The sequence below is a fragment of the Macaca fascicularis genome, chromosome 8, assembly GCF_037993035.2.
Source record: "Macaca fascicularis isolate 582-1 chromosome 8, T2T-MFA8v1.1".
Taxonomy (NCBI): Eukaryota; Metazoa; Chordata; class Mammalia; order Primates; family Cercopithecidae; genus Macaca; species Macaca fascicularis.
In genome coordinates this window covers 1692242-1708672 of record NC_088382.1, presented here as the reverse complement: position 1 = coordinate 1708672, position 16431 = coordinate 1692242, and the positions used below count along the sequence as shown (strand labels likewise).

General features: G+C 47.8%; 1 protein-coding gene across 10 annotated transcripts in view; it reads right to left on the bottom strand.

Moving 5' to 3' along the window:
• DLGAP2 (DLG associated protein 2) overlaps positions 1-16431 on the bottom strand; it is a 919850-nt gene that overhangs the window by 112360 nt on the left and 791059 nt on the right. For all 10 annotated transcript variants that reach the window (XM_045398975.3, XM_045398980.3, XM_045398976.3 and 7 more), the window contains one exon: positions 13669-13880. In XM_045398975.3, the coding sequence (XP_045254910.1) occupies positions 13669-13880 (212 nt within the window). The remainder of the gene's footprint in view (positions 1-13668; positions 13881-16431) is intronic.

The window sequence follows — 16431 nt, the reverse complement described above, 5'->3', positions numbered from 1 at the left end:
GAGACGTCATCAGAGACCTGGGAACCCCTAGGGTTGGACCGATCAGAGTGCAAATGCTCTCTCCACACGTGCTGGCAACGGTTGCAACACAGGCTGGACCAGAATCTCCCCTCCGCTTCCCTCCAGCTGAGACTAAAAATGTGGAGCCAGCAGCCCATCAGTGGTGGAGGAGACTGTGAGAGAGAGGACACCTCCCCCGCAGGAGCACATAGCTTCCTATTCCCTGAAGAACTGCAGGTTGCAGGTGTGTGGCACGCACGAGGAGGCTGGCGTCTGCTCCCGTTTTGACTGATAGAACTTAAAGCAGCTTAAGAAATCGGGGGAATGTGAATCAGCTTTACACACGTCTTTTAAATTGATTATCTTTATGTTTAGGCTCTAAACATGATTACTTTATCGGCGTTGCTAATAGCAGTTCATTTATTAAGTTGATTATCAATAATCCCTGACAAGTGCATCATAAGACGTTGGTTTTATCCATTCATCCAGTGTGTGCGCAGCACGTGTAATGCCTCCCAGTGCAGGTGCAATGGCAGTGGTAAGTGAGACAGCTCTTGCTTTCAAAGGCTATGGCGACTCTTGGGAAAGCAAACAGGCGTGTGGCAGAGACAAGCACGAGCAGTGGAAATTCGCTGCAGGGGACCTAACTCCAGGGAGGCTTCCTGGAGGAGGCAGTCAGGGAGGAGACGGTGAACAGCCAACTTCAAGTAGGGGAGTGAGGAGGAAGAAAGCTGTCAGGGGAACAAGGCTTTCCGGGGCAGATCATGAAGGATCTGCACTGGGATATGGCAAACCCCTGCAACCGGAGCGTGGAGGGTCTCAAACAGAAAGCTGAGACATGAGATCAGCCTTTGACGTGAGAGGCAGGACTTGGAGCTGGTGGCCAAGACGTGCTAGGAGCTGAGTGGTGTGAAGGAAGCTGTGAAAGCCGAGATACCAAATGGAGTCTCAGCATCAGGAAACGCAGCAATGTCAGGATTGCTGGGCTTAGAAACACAGGAAGCGGCTCTGAAGGGTCTTTCGTCTTTCTAGATGGATTCCGCAAAAACTGTGATTTCTTTGAAAGGCTTCCGACTCAGATGTCAGCCTGACTCTGCAAAGTCTCAAAAGCAGCCCTGACGCTCCCTGCCTATGGAGGCACAGCCACCTGCCATGGTCCAGTGGACGCTAGGAGATCCCCGGGCCAGGCAACCAGCTTGCCAGCATGGTGGTGTTACGCTGTCTGGAGCAAAAGGTGTTTCCAGGGCAGGCTGATGGGCCAGGAGGAATGTCTGAGGCCTGTCTTCTGAGCTCTTCTCAGATGCGTCCACCAATAGCTGGTGTTCTCTTGGTTACTCATTTGATCACCTCACCCAACCAACGGCAGATGGCAGGGAGAAGAGGCTTGGAGCCATCTCATGACTTAAATAGGCTACTCATAAATATATCCCCAAACGGGTGTCAGGAGGCTGAGGTCTGCCCCTTCTCTTCCTGTACATGATGAAAAATGTATATGACATATATATGATGTCATATTCATCACATACTCTTCCTGTATATGATGAAAAATGTACAAGAATACAGTTTATTTCTCACCTTGGAGAAACTGCTTCACAGGATTCTGTTGCATCCTCCACTATCCATTGTTTTGGAAGATTCATTTTTGGCAGTTCAGGTGCAGATGCTGAATCGGTCAATGTGTCTCACTCTCTCCATGGCTGTAAGAATTTCGGCAAATGCACGGTCACGCAGCCACCACCACAATGAAACATGCAGCCCTTCCTCTCACTGCAGTTCTAAGTTCCTGCTGCCCTCTTCTCTCACAGCCATGCTTCAAGAACTTCCTTTCTTGGGAGGCAGAGGCGGGCGGGCCATTTCAGGTCCAGAGTTTGAGACTAATCTGGCCAACCTGGTGAAACCCTGTCTCTACTAAAAATACAAAATACAAAAATTAATCGGGTGTGGTGGTGCACACGTCTAATCCCAGCTACTCGGGAGGCTGAGGCAGGAGAATCGCTTGAACCTGGGAGGAGGTGGTTGCAGTGAGCTGAGATCACATCACTGCACTCCAGCCTGGTTTGAGGGAGCGAGACCTCATCTTGGGTGGCAGGGGGGAAGGAGAAAGAACTTCATTTCATATTTCTGGCAGTACTGGTCTGCTAGCAATGGATTCTCCCAGCTTTTTTTTTTTTCCTAAGGATGTCTTTATTTCACTTTGATTTATGAAAGATATTTTCTCTCAGTCTAGAATTCTGGGCTAACGTCCTTTCTTTTCCTATTTTAAATATGCCACTTGATTGTGTTCTGGCGAAATAGTTTATGATGAAAAGTTTGCTGTAGTTCTTTATTCTTCTGTATACAATAGTCTTTAATTTTCTTGGTTTTTTTTTTTTTTTTGGAAAAGGTTTTGTCTGTATCCTTTGCTTCTGTTAGTTTGACTGTGGTGTGTACATGTGTGGGGTTTTTTCTGTATCCTTCACTTCCGGTAGTTTGACTGTGGTGTGTATCTGTGCGGGTTTTGTCTGTATCCTTCACTTCTGGTGGTTTGACTGTGGTGTGTGTATGGGCGGGGTTTTGTCTGTATCTGTCACTTCCGGTGGTTTGACTGTGGTGTGTACATGTGTGGGGTTTTGTCTGTATCCTTCACTTCCGGTAGTTTGACTGTGGTGTGTATATGGGCGGGGTTTTGTCTGTATCCTTCACTTCCAGTGGTTTGACCGTGGTGTGTATCTGTGCGGGTTTTGTCTGTATCCGTCACTTCTGGTGGTTTGACTGTGGTGTGTACATGTGTGGGGTTTTGTCTGTATCCTTCACTTCCAGTAGTTTGACTGTGGTGTGTATATGGGCGGGGTCTTTTCTGTATCCTTCACTTCCGGTAGTTTGACTGTGGTGTGTGTATGGGCGGGGTTTTGTCTGTATCTTTCACTTCTGGTGGTTTGACTGTGGTGTGTACATGTGTGGGGTTTTGTCTGTATCCGTCACTTCCGGTGGTTTGACTGTGGTGTGTATCTGTGCGGGTTTTGTCTGTATCCTTCACTTCCGGTGGTTTGACTGTGGTGTGTATCTGTGTGGGTTTTGTCTGTATCCTTCACTTCCGGTGGTTTGACTGTGGTGTGTACATGTGTGGGGTTTTGTCTGTATCCTTCACTTCCGGTGGTTTGACTGTGGTGTGTATCTGTGCGGGTTTTGTCTGTATCCTTCACTTCCGGTGGTTTGACTGTGGTGTGTACATGTGTGGGGTTTTGTCTGTATCTTTCACTTCTGGTGGTTTGACTGTGGCGTGTACATGTGTGGGGTTTTGTCTGTATCCTTCACTTCTGGTGGTTTGACTGTGGTGTGTGTATGGGCGGGGTTTTGTCTGTATCCTTCACTTCCGGTGGTTTGACTGTGGTGTGTATCTGTGCGGGTTTTGTCTGTATCCTTCACTTCCGGTGGTTTGACTGTGGTGTGTACATGTGTGGGGTTTTGTCTGTATCCTTCACTTCCGGTGGTTTGACTGTGGTGTGTGTATGGGCGGGGTTTTGTCTGTATCCTTCACTTCCGGTGGTTTGACTGTGGCGTGTACATGTGTGGGGTTTTGTCTGTATCCTTCACTTCCGGTGGTTTGACTGTGGTGTGTATCTGTGCGGGTTTTGTCTGTATCCTTCACTTCCGGTGGTTTGACTGTGGTGTGTACATGTGTGGGGTTTTGTCTGTATCTTTCACTTCTGGTGGTTTGACTGTGGCGTGTACATGTGTGGGGTTTTGTCTGTATCCTTCACTTCCGGTGGTTTGACTGTGGTGTGTGTATGGGCGGGGTTTTGTCTGTATCCTTCACTTCCGGTGGTTTGACTGTGGTGTGTACATGTGTGGGGTTTTGTCTGTATCCTTCACTTCCGGTGGTTTGACTGTGGTGTGTGTATGGGCGGGGTTTTGTCTGTATCCTTCACTTCTGTTGGTTTGACTGTGGTGTGTGCATATGGGAGAGATTTTGTCTGTATCCTTCAGTTCTGTGTGGGGTTTGTTTCCGGGGTTGATCTGTCTTGAGATTTTCTCAGATTCTTCAGTCTGTGAGGTGACGTATCTCGTTAATGTTAGAAATTCCCTGGCACAGCGCTTCCCACGTTTCTCCTGTTCTGCTCTCCCTTCCTCCCTCCACTGGGCTTCGGGTTCTGTGTGTGTGAGAACATTAGATCGCTCTCCACAGCTCTTGGATGCTCTTTCTGCCTTCCAGTTCCCACGCTTTTTCTCTGAGCCTCTGCTGGGTAATTTCCATGGACCTGTCTTCAAGGTCACTGATTCCTTCGTTATGTCGAGCCTACTGATGACTCATCAGGAAAATTACTGATTTCTGAAACCATGAATCCCATCTGTGGTCTTTACCTCTGCCTCTTTCTTAGAGTTCTCCTCTCTCCGCTGCTTCCCACTGAGCCAGGCCCACTGTGCTGCTGCTTGATCACATGACCATGGTTACTTTAACGGCTTCTCTGAGAGTTTGTGGGGACATCCATGCCACTTCTGAATCTTGTCTCGATTGCCCTGTGTCTTGAGAATGAGCTTTAATTTTACTATGTCTCCTAAGTTTTGATGAAATCTTGGTCATTGTGTACAGAACAGTGGGCATGGAGGTCAATGGTATTAGTGCTGGGAAGCGGACAGGGCTCTCTTATTCGATCGGGCTTTCGGTGGAGGTGTTGAGACCATCAGATGAGGTGCAGAGCTGGCTGAATCGTGCTGCCCTGGGGCTGCCTGTGCCACAGCACACACTTTACTTCCTCCAGAGCTGCCTTTTGCTGAGGCTGGTAGCAGGGCATGGAGAGGTTTTCTCAGTGCCCCCACTTCACCCAAACCAACCCCTCACGATAGGCACTTAGGCAATGTACTGTGTTTTTACAATGATGTGTAACACGCTAGTGAACGTGGCTGTATTTTTCACGTCTTTGCATGCTTTTCAGGAATTTCTTTAGAAGAAACTTTTAGATTTTCAGTTTTAAATGGCATGCTCTCCAAAAGTTTTAGTTATTGATAAGGTAGATGAATAGTCTTTGCTTGGCCTTTACTCATTTTTGCATAGAGTCATTCATTTTTTCCTTTATTGATTTGTAAGGCGAGCTTTATAGATTAAAAATACAAACATTTGTTACTTATATTGAAAAACTCTTTCCCAGGTTTTCATTATGATTTTACTTTGGTGATAGTATTTTTAGTTTGCTTGTTGGCTTTTATCATAAAGAAGTTTTCAATTTTATGAATTTAAAGTGGTATCTTTATAATTCTGCCCCATGGAATCAGGCCCAGATACCTCTTCTCCATCCCAAGAGTATAGAATACTCATATACATATGTGTCTATACATATACACATATGTGTGTATATATATGATTTTTATGCTTACATATTTAATCCATCAGAATTTATCTTTATATATGATATGAAGTATCTTTGAAATAAGCTCGTTTTTCCTTATAAATTTAAAGTGCTACCTTCACTAGAGAATGACTCAGATATTTAAAATTATTAGAGCTTTGACTTTTTAACTGAACTAAGCAGAGAAAAAAAGCAAAGGCCTCCAGATGAAATTATTTGGTCTACCTTTCATCACAATCAGAATTGAATTGGTTATTCAAGTATTTCAAATGTTAATACATAAGCAAGTCCAGTATCTCAAACACTAATACATAAGCTAATTTAGAAATGCAGTAAATTGGATTCAGCAGGACTTGGAATTTGCATTTCAATTAGTTGATAATAATTCTAAGTGGTGCCCTGCACATGGGCAGGGTCTGACCCATGGACGGGGCCATCAGTCCCGGGGATCCGACCTTTCCGACTGGGGACACGAGGCCGAGAACCTGTACACCAGGGCATGAGACAGGTGGGACAGGATTGCTGCTTGTTTTTATTTTTAGTTTTGAGAGCGCAAGGCCTTCTGTTATCATGCACCATGTTAGAAAATACAGCAGGGCATAAGTGAGAGTGCTCATATGTATAATTAGGATGTGCATATTAAGTGATTAATGAGAAGACTGATTTTTTTCTCAGTTTTACAGCAGGAAGATAAGATGGTTTTTAACAGAATAATTCTGGCATAGGTGGGACATTTTGAAGTAGAATCCCTGCAGTCTCTGCAGAAGGAGTGCTCTGCTCTGTGGTCCGGAAGGAGGGCTGATAACAGCTAATTAAAGACCCAGCCTTCTTCCACTCCCGTACCAGGCAGTCAAAAAAGAACTGCTGACATAGTCCATCTCGCAGGACGGCACGGTCAGTGCAGGTGTCCAGAGCCTCCGGGGCCTTGGTGTGCCTGATAACTTCCGGGTAAGAACCTGAACCCATACCTATCAAATTAAAATTAAGTACAATTAGTAAGTCCATCTTCCCATAACATTTGCATTCTTAACTACTGTTCAGGTGACTAGAAGTTGTTCGTGCACACCAAGAGGAGAATAAAAGCCTCACGGAGACAAGTGAACATTCATTCACATTTTTATCGTTTGAATCACTTGGCAACTTAACAGATTTTGTCAATCAGCTCCTGCTGGGAAGCTCTTTGGTGCAAAAAAGAGAAAAACACTCAGTGCACTGTATCCAATTACTTTCAATTCTGTTCAAAATACAATTATAGAATCACCCATTTTGTTTAAAGCAGCCTTTGGGTATAAAATAAACTTAGGATAAGGGTGTCTCTTTGTGTAATTTACCGGCAAAACGTCGTCAGATTACGTTAACGCAGATTTCCACACCTTGCCTCTGGCAGCTATGAGCACCCGTGCTGGTGCCAATGGCAGCTCCGAGGCTTCGGGCGGGGGCTCAGGACCCGCGGGGCCCAGGCGGGTTGAAAAGGAAGGTCAGTGCTGACTGCGCTGAGTGCTGCCCGCTCCCCAGCACGCCGTGGGCCGCCGTGGGACTCCGAGGCTGCTGCTCCTTCCTGGGTTCTGCAGGTTCCTCTCACTCCCCCGGCCGCAGGCTGCTCTCGACACCTGTCCCTGCTGCAGGGACACCAGGACGCAGCCTCCAGCAAGGCCGCCTTTCCTCTTCCATTTCTCACAATAAACCTCTTGTTGGATGTCCCGTGACATTTACTTGAACTATTATTATTATTATTACTGTTATTTTGAGACAGTCTAACTCTGCAGCCCAGGCATGTAATGGTGTGATCTCGGTTCTCTGCAACCTCTGCCTCCTGGGTTCAAGCAATTCTCCTGCCTCAGCCTGCCAAGTAGCTGGGATTATGGGCATGTGCCACCACACCTGGCTAAGTTTTGTATTTTTAGTGGAGATGGGGTTTTGCCATGTTGGCCAGGCTGGTCTCGAACTCCTGACCTCAGGCAATCCACCCGCCTTGGCCTCCCAAAGTGCTGGGATTACAGGTGTGAGCCACTGCACCCGGCCCCTTAAAAATTTTTTATAGTATATTGACAAAGTATGTGTATTTATGGGGTTAAAAAGTGTGTTGTGATTTTAAATACAATGTAAAAAATTAAGTGAATTAACATAGCTATCAGCTCAAATATTTAACAGTTGTGTGATGAAAACATTAGAAATTCATTCAGTGATATTGAAATGTGCAGTACTCAATTACTCGCAGTATTCAGCGTGCCATAGTGATCTCAAAACATGAAGAATATCCTCCCGTCTCACTGAGGCTGGTTCTTTTGACCCTTGTCTCTCCATTTTCTACACCCCCAGGTTCTGAACCTCCATTACACTCTCTGCACCTGTCAGTTCCATTGTTTTAGGTCCTGCATTTAGGTGGGGATTTGCAGTGTTTGTTTTTCTGTATTTTGGCTTATTTCATGTAACCTAATGCCCTCTGCTTCCGTTCATGTCTGCCTTCCCTCATTCGCCACAGCACTGCTCACAATCGCCAAGTCACAGAGTCAACCTCCGTCACCAAGGGGTGAGTGGATGAAAATGCAGTAGATACGGTGTGGAATACTAGTCACTCCTAAAGAGGAAGAAACTCTGTCGCTGGTGATGATTTTTTGTATTGTTCATAGCCTCTTGTTACGCATCATTATGACCTAACATTGTGTTTCTCCCTCGCTTGCCTCTCTCTGTCCCTGTGTTGTGAGTGTGTACACACGTGTGTGTTTATAGAAGACACTCAGTCACTAGCAGGAAGCACAGCAGGGGATTCCAAACACAACTCTTAGGCGAAGAAACATCTTCAAGAGAGACTCATTCGGTATTTTCTCAAGGATTGCAAAATCTCATGAGTCCCATATTTATGTAGAGTGAGATTCCCGTCATCATGTGTGTTCGTGGGTTTCCTTTCTTGGGGCCGGAATGATCAGGTTGAACCATATACAATTTCTGCTTTTGAATATTGGCTGAATGTTGGCAGTTTAATGTGGGTCAGCCAACTTTATCAGTAAAGGTGCTTAGCTCAGCCTAAGTGGGAGCTTTTATTTGCAGTAACACACGATTTGGGTCATAATAAAATGGAAACGCCAACAAACTGTTTAATAAATGCGCTTGCTCAATGGATACTGAGGCTCTGGTGGGAAGGCCACGCACAGGACTCATCACCGAGGGACGTGACTCATCACCGAGGGACGTGACTCATCACCGAGGGACGTGACTCATCACCGAGGGGAGATTCTGCTGCCTCTGGGGGCGGGGGGCAGCGTGGTTTAGCGGCATAAAACCGAGAGACCTAGAGTTGACTTCCAGCGGCGGTGTGACTCGCTGAGACACGGCTCTTCATCTCTAAGGCGTGGGTCATGGTGTCTGCTTCAGCACAGTTACCAGAGCGGTGAGGGCTGGGATGGCTGTTGTTCTTGGTATACTACAAGTCCTGTAATTATTGCCAGCACTATGCCTAGTTCATCACTCTCCGGTCTCACCTTACCCCTCGTACACTAAAATCTGGTGACGCGGAACGTGTTTCCATTTTCTGATCGCACCTGAGTGATGCAACAGAGTTGGCATTCAACATGAAATAGTGCTATTATAAAATATCATTTCCCTCTCCCGTAAAAATGCTGCATTTTGGGAACTTGGTCCTGCTCTACGCAGGGCCGATGCTCTCCTACCCACCGCTTACCCTCATGCTCTAGGCTGGACCTCTCAGTGCAGATGTGAGTCTGCAGAGAGACAAGCCCGGAGCTCCCGGAATGGGTTAGGAGTCCTGTCTCACGCATTTAGAGAGTACCTCACTTTACACATGTAAGTTACCTACACCGCTTGTGACTACTCACTAAAGGGCACGGGCTCTGTTAGATTCTAAGGGGTCGGCTCACGCTTTCTGTAAAGGGCCAGATGTGAGTATTCTAGGGTCTGCCAGGTGTCGGGGTGCCTCACACCTGCTCAGCCCACCTGAACCTGGGAGGCAGCTGCAGCAACATGATGACCAGTGAGTGGGCCACATTCCAATAAAACTTTATTCACAAAACAGGCCCTTGGCCAGCCCTTGGTGGCCAGCCTCTGGACTGAAAGCTCCATTCTCTGGTGTTAATTTTCCTGCATTTGGGCACCAGAACAGCATGTGATGTTTCCTACATACTTCCCGAATAAATGAGCTGTTATTATTGATGATTAAATATAACTTAAGCAAGACCACGTTCCCCAAGCTGTGAAGCCCACAGACAGCAGTCAGGGGTCTACAGGACTTTTCTCTCAGACACTCTTCACCCTTTCTGTCTTCTCCATCTCATCAGATGCCCCCACAGTTCACCTTCTCTCCTCTCCAGCTCTTCAGACACCCCACGGTTCACCCTCTCTCCTCTCCATCCCATCAGATGCCCCCATAGTTCACCCCTCTCTCCTCTCCATCCCAGAAGGTGCCCCCACAGATCACCCTCTCTCCTCCCCATCCCATCAGACGCCCCCACAGTTCGCCCTCTCTCCTCTCCATCCCATCAGACACCCCCACAGTTCACCCTCTCTCCTCTCCATCCCATCAGACACCCCCACAGTTCACCCTCTCTCCTCTCCATCCCATCAGACACCCCCACAGTTCACCCTCTCTCCTCTCCATCCCATCAGACGCCCCCACAGTTCACCCTCTCTCCTCTCCATCCCATCAGACACCCCCACAGTTCACCCCTCTCCTCTTCATCCCATCAGACACCTCCACAGTTCACCTCTCTCTCCTCTCCATCTCATGACACCCCACAGTTCACCCTCTCTCCTCTCCATCCCAGCAGACGCCTCCACAGCCAGCCTCTTGGGCATTATGGCGTCTGCACCCATACTGTGGTGAACATGTGAAATCCAACTGAGCCTTCTCCAAGCTTAGGTGGGAATGGTCAATTCAGAAATCAATTCTAAAACTAAGATAAATGAGGAATTGGATTAGGAGAACATGTTTGGATATGAATATTCACCTGCTACACATTAAAAATGCAGATATTTAAATGTGCCCAGATGGAAAGGACCCCAGGAGTGAACGTTACGAAAGGGCTGTGCGTAATGGAGCAGGATGCAGAGACGACATCACGGTGCCAGCCACAGTCATGGGTGGTGCTGGGAGTTCACGTGGGTGAAACCCAAGTCGTTCCCAGCACAGTTAACACGACTCTGGAGGCCAGGAGAATGAAGACAGCACATGGATGTGTATGTGCCTCCTCAGTCTTGTCTTTCCTGTTTCATCTGAGGTCCCTGTGATGTGCTTCTGACATCTCCACTGTTAAAATCCTTCAAGGAAATTTTGTCCACACTCACTACAACTTAGTGTGCCCTTGTTTCCTGGAAACACAGGGTTACAGAGTGGCAACTATGGGAGTTCTCCCAGTCCTGGCCATTTTCTTCCTTTTTCTCCTCTCCCCATAGTATCTACTCTGGCCTCAGCCACTGCCCTCCACAGAGCAGTGCCACAGGGTGAAGGCCACGGGGCTTGGGGCTGAGTTACCTTCAGCTGAGAGCCTTGGTGGCTTGTGCAGCCTCCAGCACCTCACCTCCCTGAGCCATGTTTCTGTCCACAAAACAGGCATCATCAGAGCTTCCCTGAGTTCCGTAGCTGAGCTTCAGCAATGCCATTGAAAATGGGTAAATGAATTACATTGGAATCCATAAAACGTAAAGGAATATAAGATAAACTAAGGTGCTAACAGGCAATAGCAAAAATGTGGTGATACCTCCTGGTAACAAATTTTTTTTTTTTTTTGGCAGAAATTTTCATTACATTAACCCCAAAGAGTGACCCATGGGAGTTTCGGGGACTTTCAGGTTAGTTCCCGGCAGGCAGGGTGTGGTCTAGACCCATCACACAGCTGCTGTCTGCGTTTTGTCATCCACACCACGGTGTCAGATTTAAGGAAAAAGAATGATTGGGGCACGCATAAATTGAGTTTGGCAGAATGCCTGACATTTGTTGGACTGATCAATGAAGCAATAAATCCTGGATAAATGGAAGAATGGACCCAACTGTTGCACCATCTCTGCTGAGTGGACAGCGGCACGGGGGCCACGGGCAGAGTCGGACCTGTGTCTGCCGAGTGGACGGCGGCACGGGGGCCACGGGCAGAGTCGGACCTGTGTCTGCCGAGTGGACGGCGGCACGGGGGCCACGGGCAGAGACGGATTTGTGTTTAGAACAGGAGTAACTTAGGCAGCACGTCTCACCCGTTTTCCTCACATCTGATCAGATTTGAGGCTGTGGAATGCTTTCTGGTCAGGTGTTAAGGGTTGTTGGTGGGTGAACTCCCAGAGGGTTTTGCCAGTGTTTAGGTGATGCTGTCAGGGGGCCTCGGGCTCACATCCCTTCGAAAATCCCTGGCTTTTCGAAGAGTTTCAACTACATTGGGTGATGGTGTGAGTTTTGCAAATGTAAAGTTCTGGGAGCGTCCTCTGAACATCGTTAGCACTGGAGCCTCGTACAGGACTCTGGGCCAGTCCCTGATGTGAAGAAAGGAAGGAGACACCGTCTCTGCCACTGAAGAATGAGGTGATAACGATCCTGGGGGACCCGGAGCAGTGATGGTGAATGAGTGGGAGAAGGAACCCATTAACATGAAAATGCCTTTCATAATTCTTAAAATTACGAAATAATTCTTAAAATTCTTAGTTCCTGCCCATGGTCTAAAAAAGGCTTTTTTTTTTTCTTCTTTTCACGCTTTGCTTTCAAATGTATAGAATCATGAAGTGAATCACAAACGTTTAAAGTGTGAAGTTATCAATGGCTGTTTAGCTGGGGGTCCAAAACCCCAGGACTGAGGCTGGTTTGGCAGCCCTGGACCCACGAAGCATAGCTTCTGCATGTGTGTGCTTTTCCCCTGGAAGAGGTCTCACATAATTCATAATTCCCCTAATGTCTTTAAGTGCCCCAAATAAAAGGTGGGTGAGAGCCGACATCCAGTCCAATCCTTCACTTGCCTGTTGGAGCAGATGGGTCAGACAACTTGGCTCTGCTCCCAGCTCCGTCCAGCTCCCCAGCCCCTTCCTGGTAATCATGTTTCCTGGTTGTTTCCTGGCTTACAAACACCTCCTCCCCATTTTCTTCCAACAAGTCTAAGAGCTTCCCCAGGGTAAGACTTTGGCTTTGTTCTCAGCCACTCGTCCCACAAGCTGGCACTGACCACCCTCTGTGGAAGAAGAGGAGATGGATGGGCCTGGGCTGGGCAGACATAGGGCCTGGTCTCAGGGCATGTCTTGTCTGCCATTCCAACACTATAGCGCTTGAATTTAGTTGAACCAGGCAACAATGATAGAGTTCGGATTTGTTAAGTTCTAATTTGTAAGATTTGGTTGCAATTTAAAAGTTCACTTTTTCATCTTGTAAGTCAACAGTAATGAGCAACTGGAAACATTGGAAGAGGTCACATGGTCACTGGTTCATCGCTGGGTGCACCTGGCGTGGAGAGAGACGATACAGGGAGGGCCTGCGGCCTGGGGCTCTGTGTCTGACGTGTGGGTTTGATTAATATCTCTTATGTGGCACTGGCCAAGGCTGAGAAGCAGGTCCGCCCTGGCTGTCCACTTGCCCAGGACCACACAGCTGGCCGCGGGAGGCGGGGGGGGCGGGGGGCTTCCAGGCAGTTCTTGGCATTAGCTCCCAAACTAACCTGTGGGACTAGCCGGCCGCGGGAGGCAGTTCTTGGTATTATCACCCGAACTAACCTGTGGGACTCAAGATTCACAGCAGCTGGCTGTTGAGAGTAACAGTCATATTTTCATGGTTCGTAGGAACTGCTGATTTCCCAAAGAGTTTTATCTGTCTATATTTTCAAAATTAAATTTATTAATAATAAATTTTGGGCAAATATGTAAAGTGTAGGGTTTTATCTTTATAAAGCTAGTCTACTTCCTCCCTCCCCTACAAAAAATGTGTTGCCTAGAAATGCACTTATAAAGTTATAGACAACGACAAAATTCCCTGTTAACGATTTTTACTCACAAAGACATTCAAACACACACCCGTATGCACACATTCATACAAACAGAGACGTGTGCTTGTCCTGAGGATAATTTGAATGATCAGAAAGATACAACAGATCACATTGGCTTTAAAATTTGAAATGGAAGTTGCCCAAGCATACTTCCTTAATTACTATGTGATTAATAAATAGCCAAAGCTCTGGTTGTTCTAAACCAAACCAAACCAAACCAACCAAACAAAAAACTTGAAAATTGATGGCCATGGTGTCTACTATTTCCGGCTTGGGAATTTGTTTAAATGGATGGCACTCAGCTCACGGCGAAGGGGTTTTGCAGAGGGAGCCCGCGGACAGTGGGAAGCGCTTGGAGTGGGAAGGCAGCTGGCCTCACTTACGTCTGGTGCTCTCCAAGCGGTCTCTGTCCGATGGACTTCAGCAGCGGCTCCGGTCGGATCGCCGACTTTGGTGACGTCTTGGGGCTGGAGTCTGACTCTCCGCTCTCCTCGTCCCCCATGGCTTTAATGTAACTCCCGCTTCTCATTCTCCTGCAGGGAATCTCTTCATCTTTGCCACCGGTGGGGTACCCTCCCCACTCGTCCTGAGGCACCTAGGAGCAGACAGACACGAAACACACGTCAACTTTATCACTGAGAACGGTGGCATCAGCTCCTTTTTGGAAACAAATCCTCTACAATTCCATCAAAATATATCTCTTTACGGTCATTTATCGGTTAAAGTCAGATGCAAAAAAATGCATACCCTAAAAGGATATGAATAAAAACATTGGTTTTTCTTCATTATAAGTGATAGGTAAACATATGGATACAGTGAGAACATGTGAGAAAAGTAAGAGAAGAAGGAAACTTGCAATCTCAGCAGCTGGGAGAAAGCACTGGCTAAAATTTAGTTTATTTCCCTCTGGTATAAGAGGAAACTGAAACTTGAGAAACTGAACGAAGAAAAAAAGGAAGAAAAAAAAGAAAACAAGGGAGAAAATGCCTATCTTGTTGTCCATTTATATCTTATTTGCAAGCAAATAAAGGAGGACAGTTTTAACTCCAGAAGCCGAGTTCTATCACACATGCAAATTCTCAGCACTCAGAGTTGCAAAAGGATCTTGTCCAGCCACATCATATGCCAGCTGATATACAACTAAGCACCTGCGCATGGAATATGTCTGCCTGTTACAGAACTCAGCACCCGTGCATGTTGTATACCTGTGTGGTACAGAGCTGAGCGCCCGTGCATGTTGTATACCTGTGTGGTACAGAGCTGAGCGCCCGTTCATGTTGTATACCTGTGTGGTACAGAGCTGAGCGCCCGTTCATGTTGTATATCTGTGTGGTACAGAGCTGAGCGCCTGTGCATGTTGAATACCTGTATGGTACAGAGCTGAGCGCCCGTGCATGTTGTATACCTGTGTGGTACAGAGCTGAGCGCCCGTTCATGTTGTATATCTGTGTGGTACAGAGCTGAGCGCCCGTTCATGTTGTATATCTGTGTGGTACAGAGTTGAGCGCCCGTTCATGTTGGATACCTGTGTGGTACAGAGCTGAGCGCCCGTGCATGTTGGATACCTGTGTGGTACAGAGCTGAGCGCCCGTGTATGTTGGATACCTGTGTGGTACAGAGCTGAGCGCCCGTGCATGTTGGATACCTGTGTGGTACAGAGCTGAGCGCCCGTTCATGTTGTATACCTGTGTGGTACAGAGCTGAGCGCCCGTGCATGTTGTATACCTGTGTGGTACAGAGCTGAGCGCCCGTGCATGTTGGATACCTGTGTGGTACAGAGCTGAGCGCCCGTGCATGTTGGATACCTGTGTGGTACAGAGCTGAGCGCCCGTGCATGTTGGATACCTGTGTGGTACAGAGCTGAGCGCCCGTGCATGTTGGATACCGGTGTGGTACAGAGCTGAGCGCCCGTGCATGTTGTATACCTGTGTGGTACAGAGCTGAGCGCCCGTGCATGTTGTATACCTGTGTGGTACAGAGCTGAGCGCCCGTGCATGTTGGATACCTGTGTGGTACACAGCTGAGCGCCCGTGCATGTTGGATACCTGTGTGGTACAGAGCTGAGCACCTGTGCGTGTTACATACCTGTGTGGTACAGAGCTGAGCACCTGTGCATGTTACATACCTGTGTGGTACACAGCTGAGCACCTGTGCGTGTTACATACCTGTGTGGTACACAGCTGAGCACCTGTGCGTGTTACATACCTGTGTGGTACACAGCTGAGCACCTGTGCGTGTTACATACCTGTGTGGTACACAGCTGAGCACCTGTGCGTGTTACATACCTGTGTGGTACACAGCTGAGCACCTGTGCGTGTTACATACCTGTGTGGTACACAGCTGAGCACCTGTGCGTGTTACATACCTGTGTGGTACACAGCTGAGCACCTGTGCGTGTTACATACCTGTGTGGTACAGAGCTGAGCACCTGTGCGTGTTACATACCTGTGTGGTACACAGCTGAGCACCTGTGCGTGTTACATACCTGTGTGGTACACAGCTGAGCACCTGTGCGTGTTACATACCTGTGTGGTACACAGCTGAGCACCTGTGCGTGTTATACCTCTGCCTGGTACGGAGCTGAGCACCTGTGCATGTTATACGTCTGCCTGGTACGGAGCTGAGCACCCGTTCATGTTATCTATCTGTGTGGTACACAGTTGAGCATGTTATATGCCCGCCTGGTGCAGACTTGAGCAACCACGAATGTTGTATATCTGTGTGGTATAGAACTCAGCACCCGTTCATGTTATATATCTGCATGGTACCAAACTGAGCAACTGTGCATGTTACACATCTGCCTGGCACAGAGGTGAGCATCTATGCCATTATATATCTGCCTGGCACAGAACTGGGCCCACATACATGCTATATACCTGCCTTGCACACAGCTGAGAGCCCACACGTATAATATGTCCACCTGGTTCAGAGCTGGGCATGTGCACGTTACATGCCCGCCTGGCACACCATCGGGCACCGGCACTATATGCTCTGCCTTGTTCGGAGCTGGACGGGTGTGCATATTTTATCCTGCCAGGCGTGGGGTTGAGCAGCCCCCTGTGCTGTGTATCTGACTGGCCCAGAACCGAACCCGCGTGCATTTTATATCTCACCCACAACGGCCCCACAGGCTGCCTGCTGTGTGT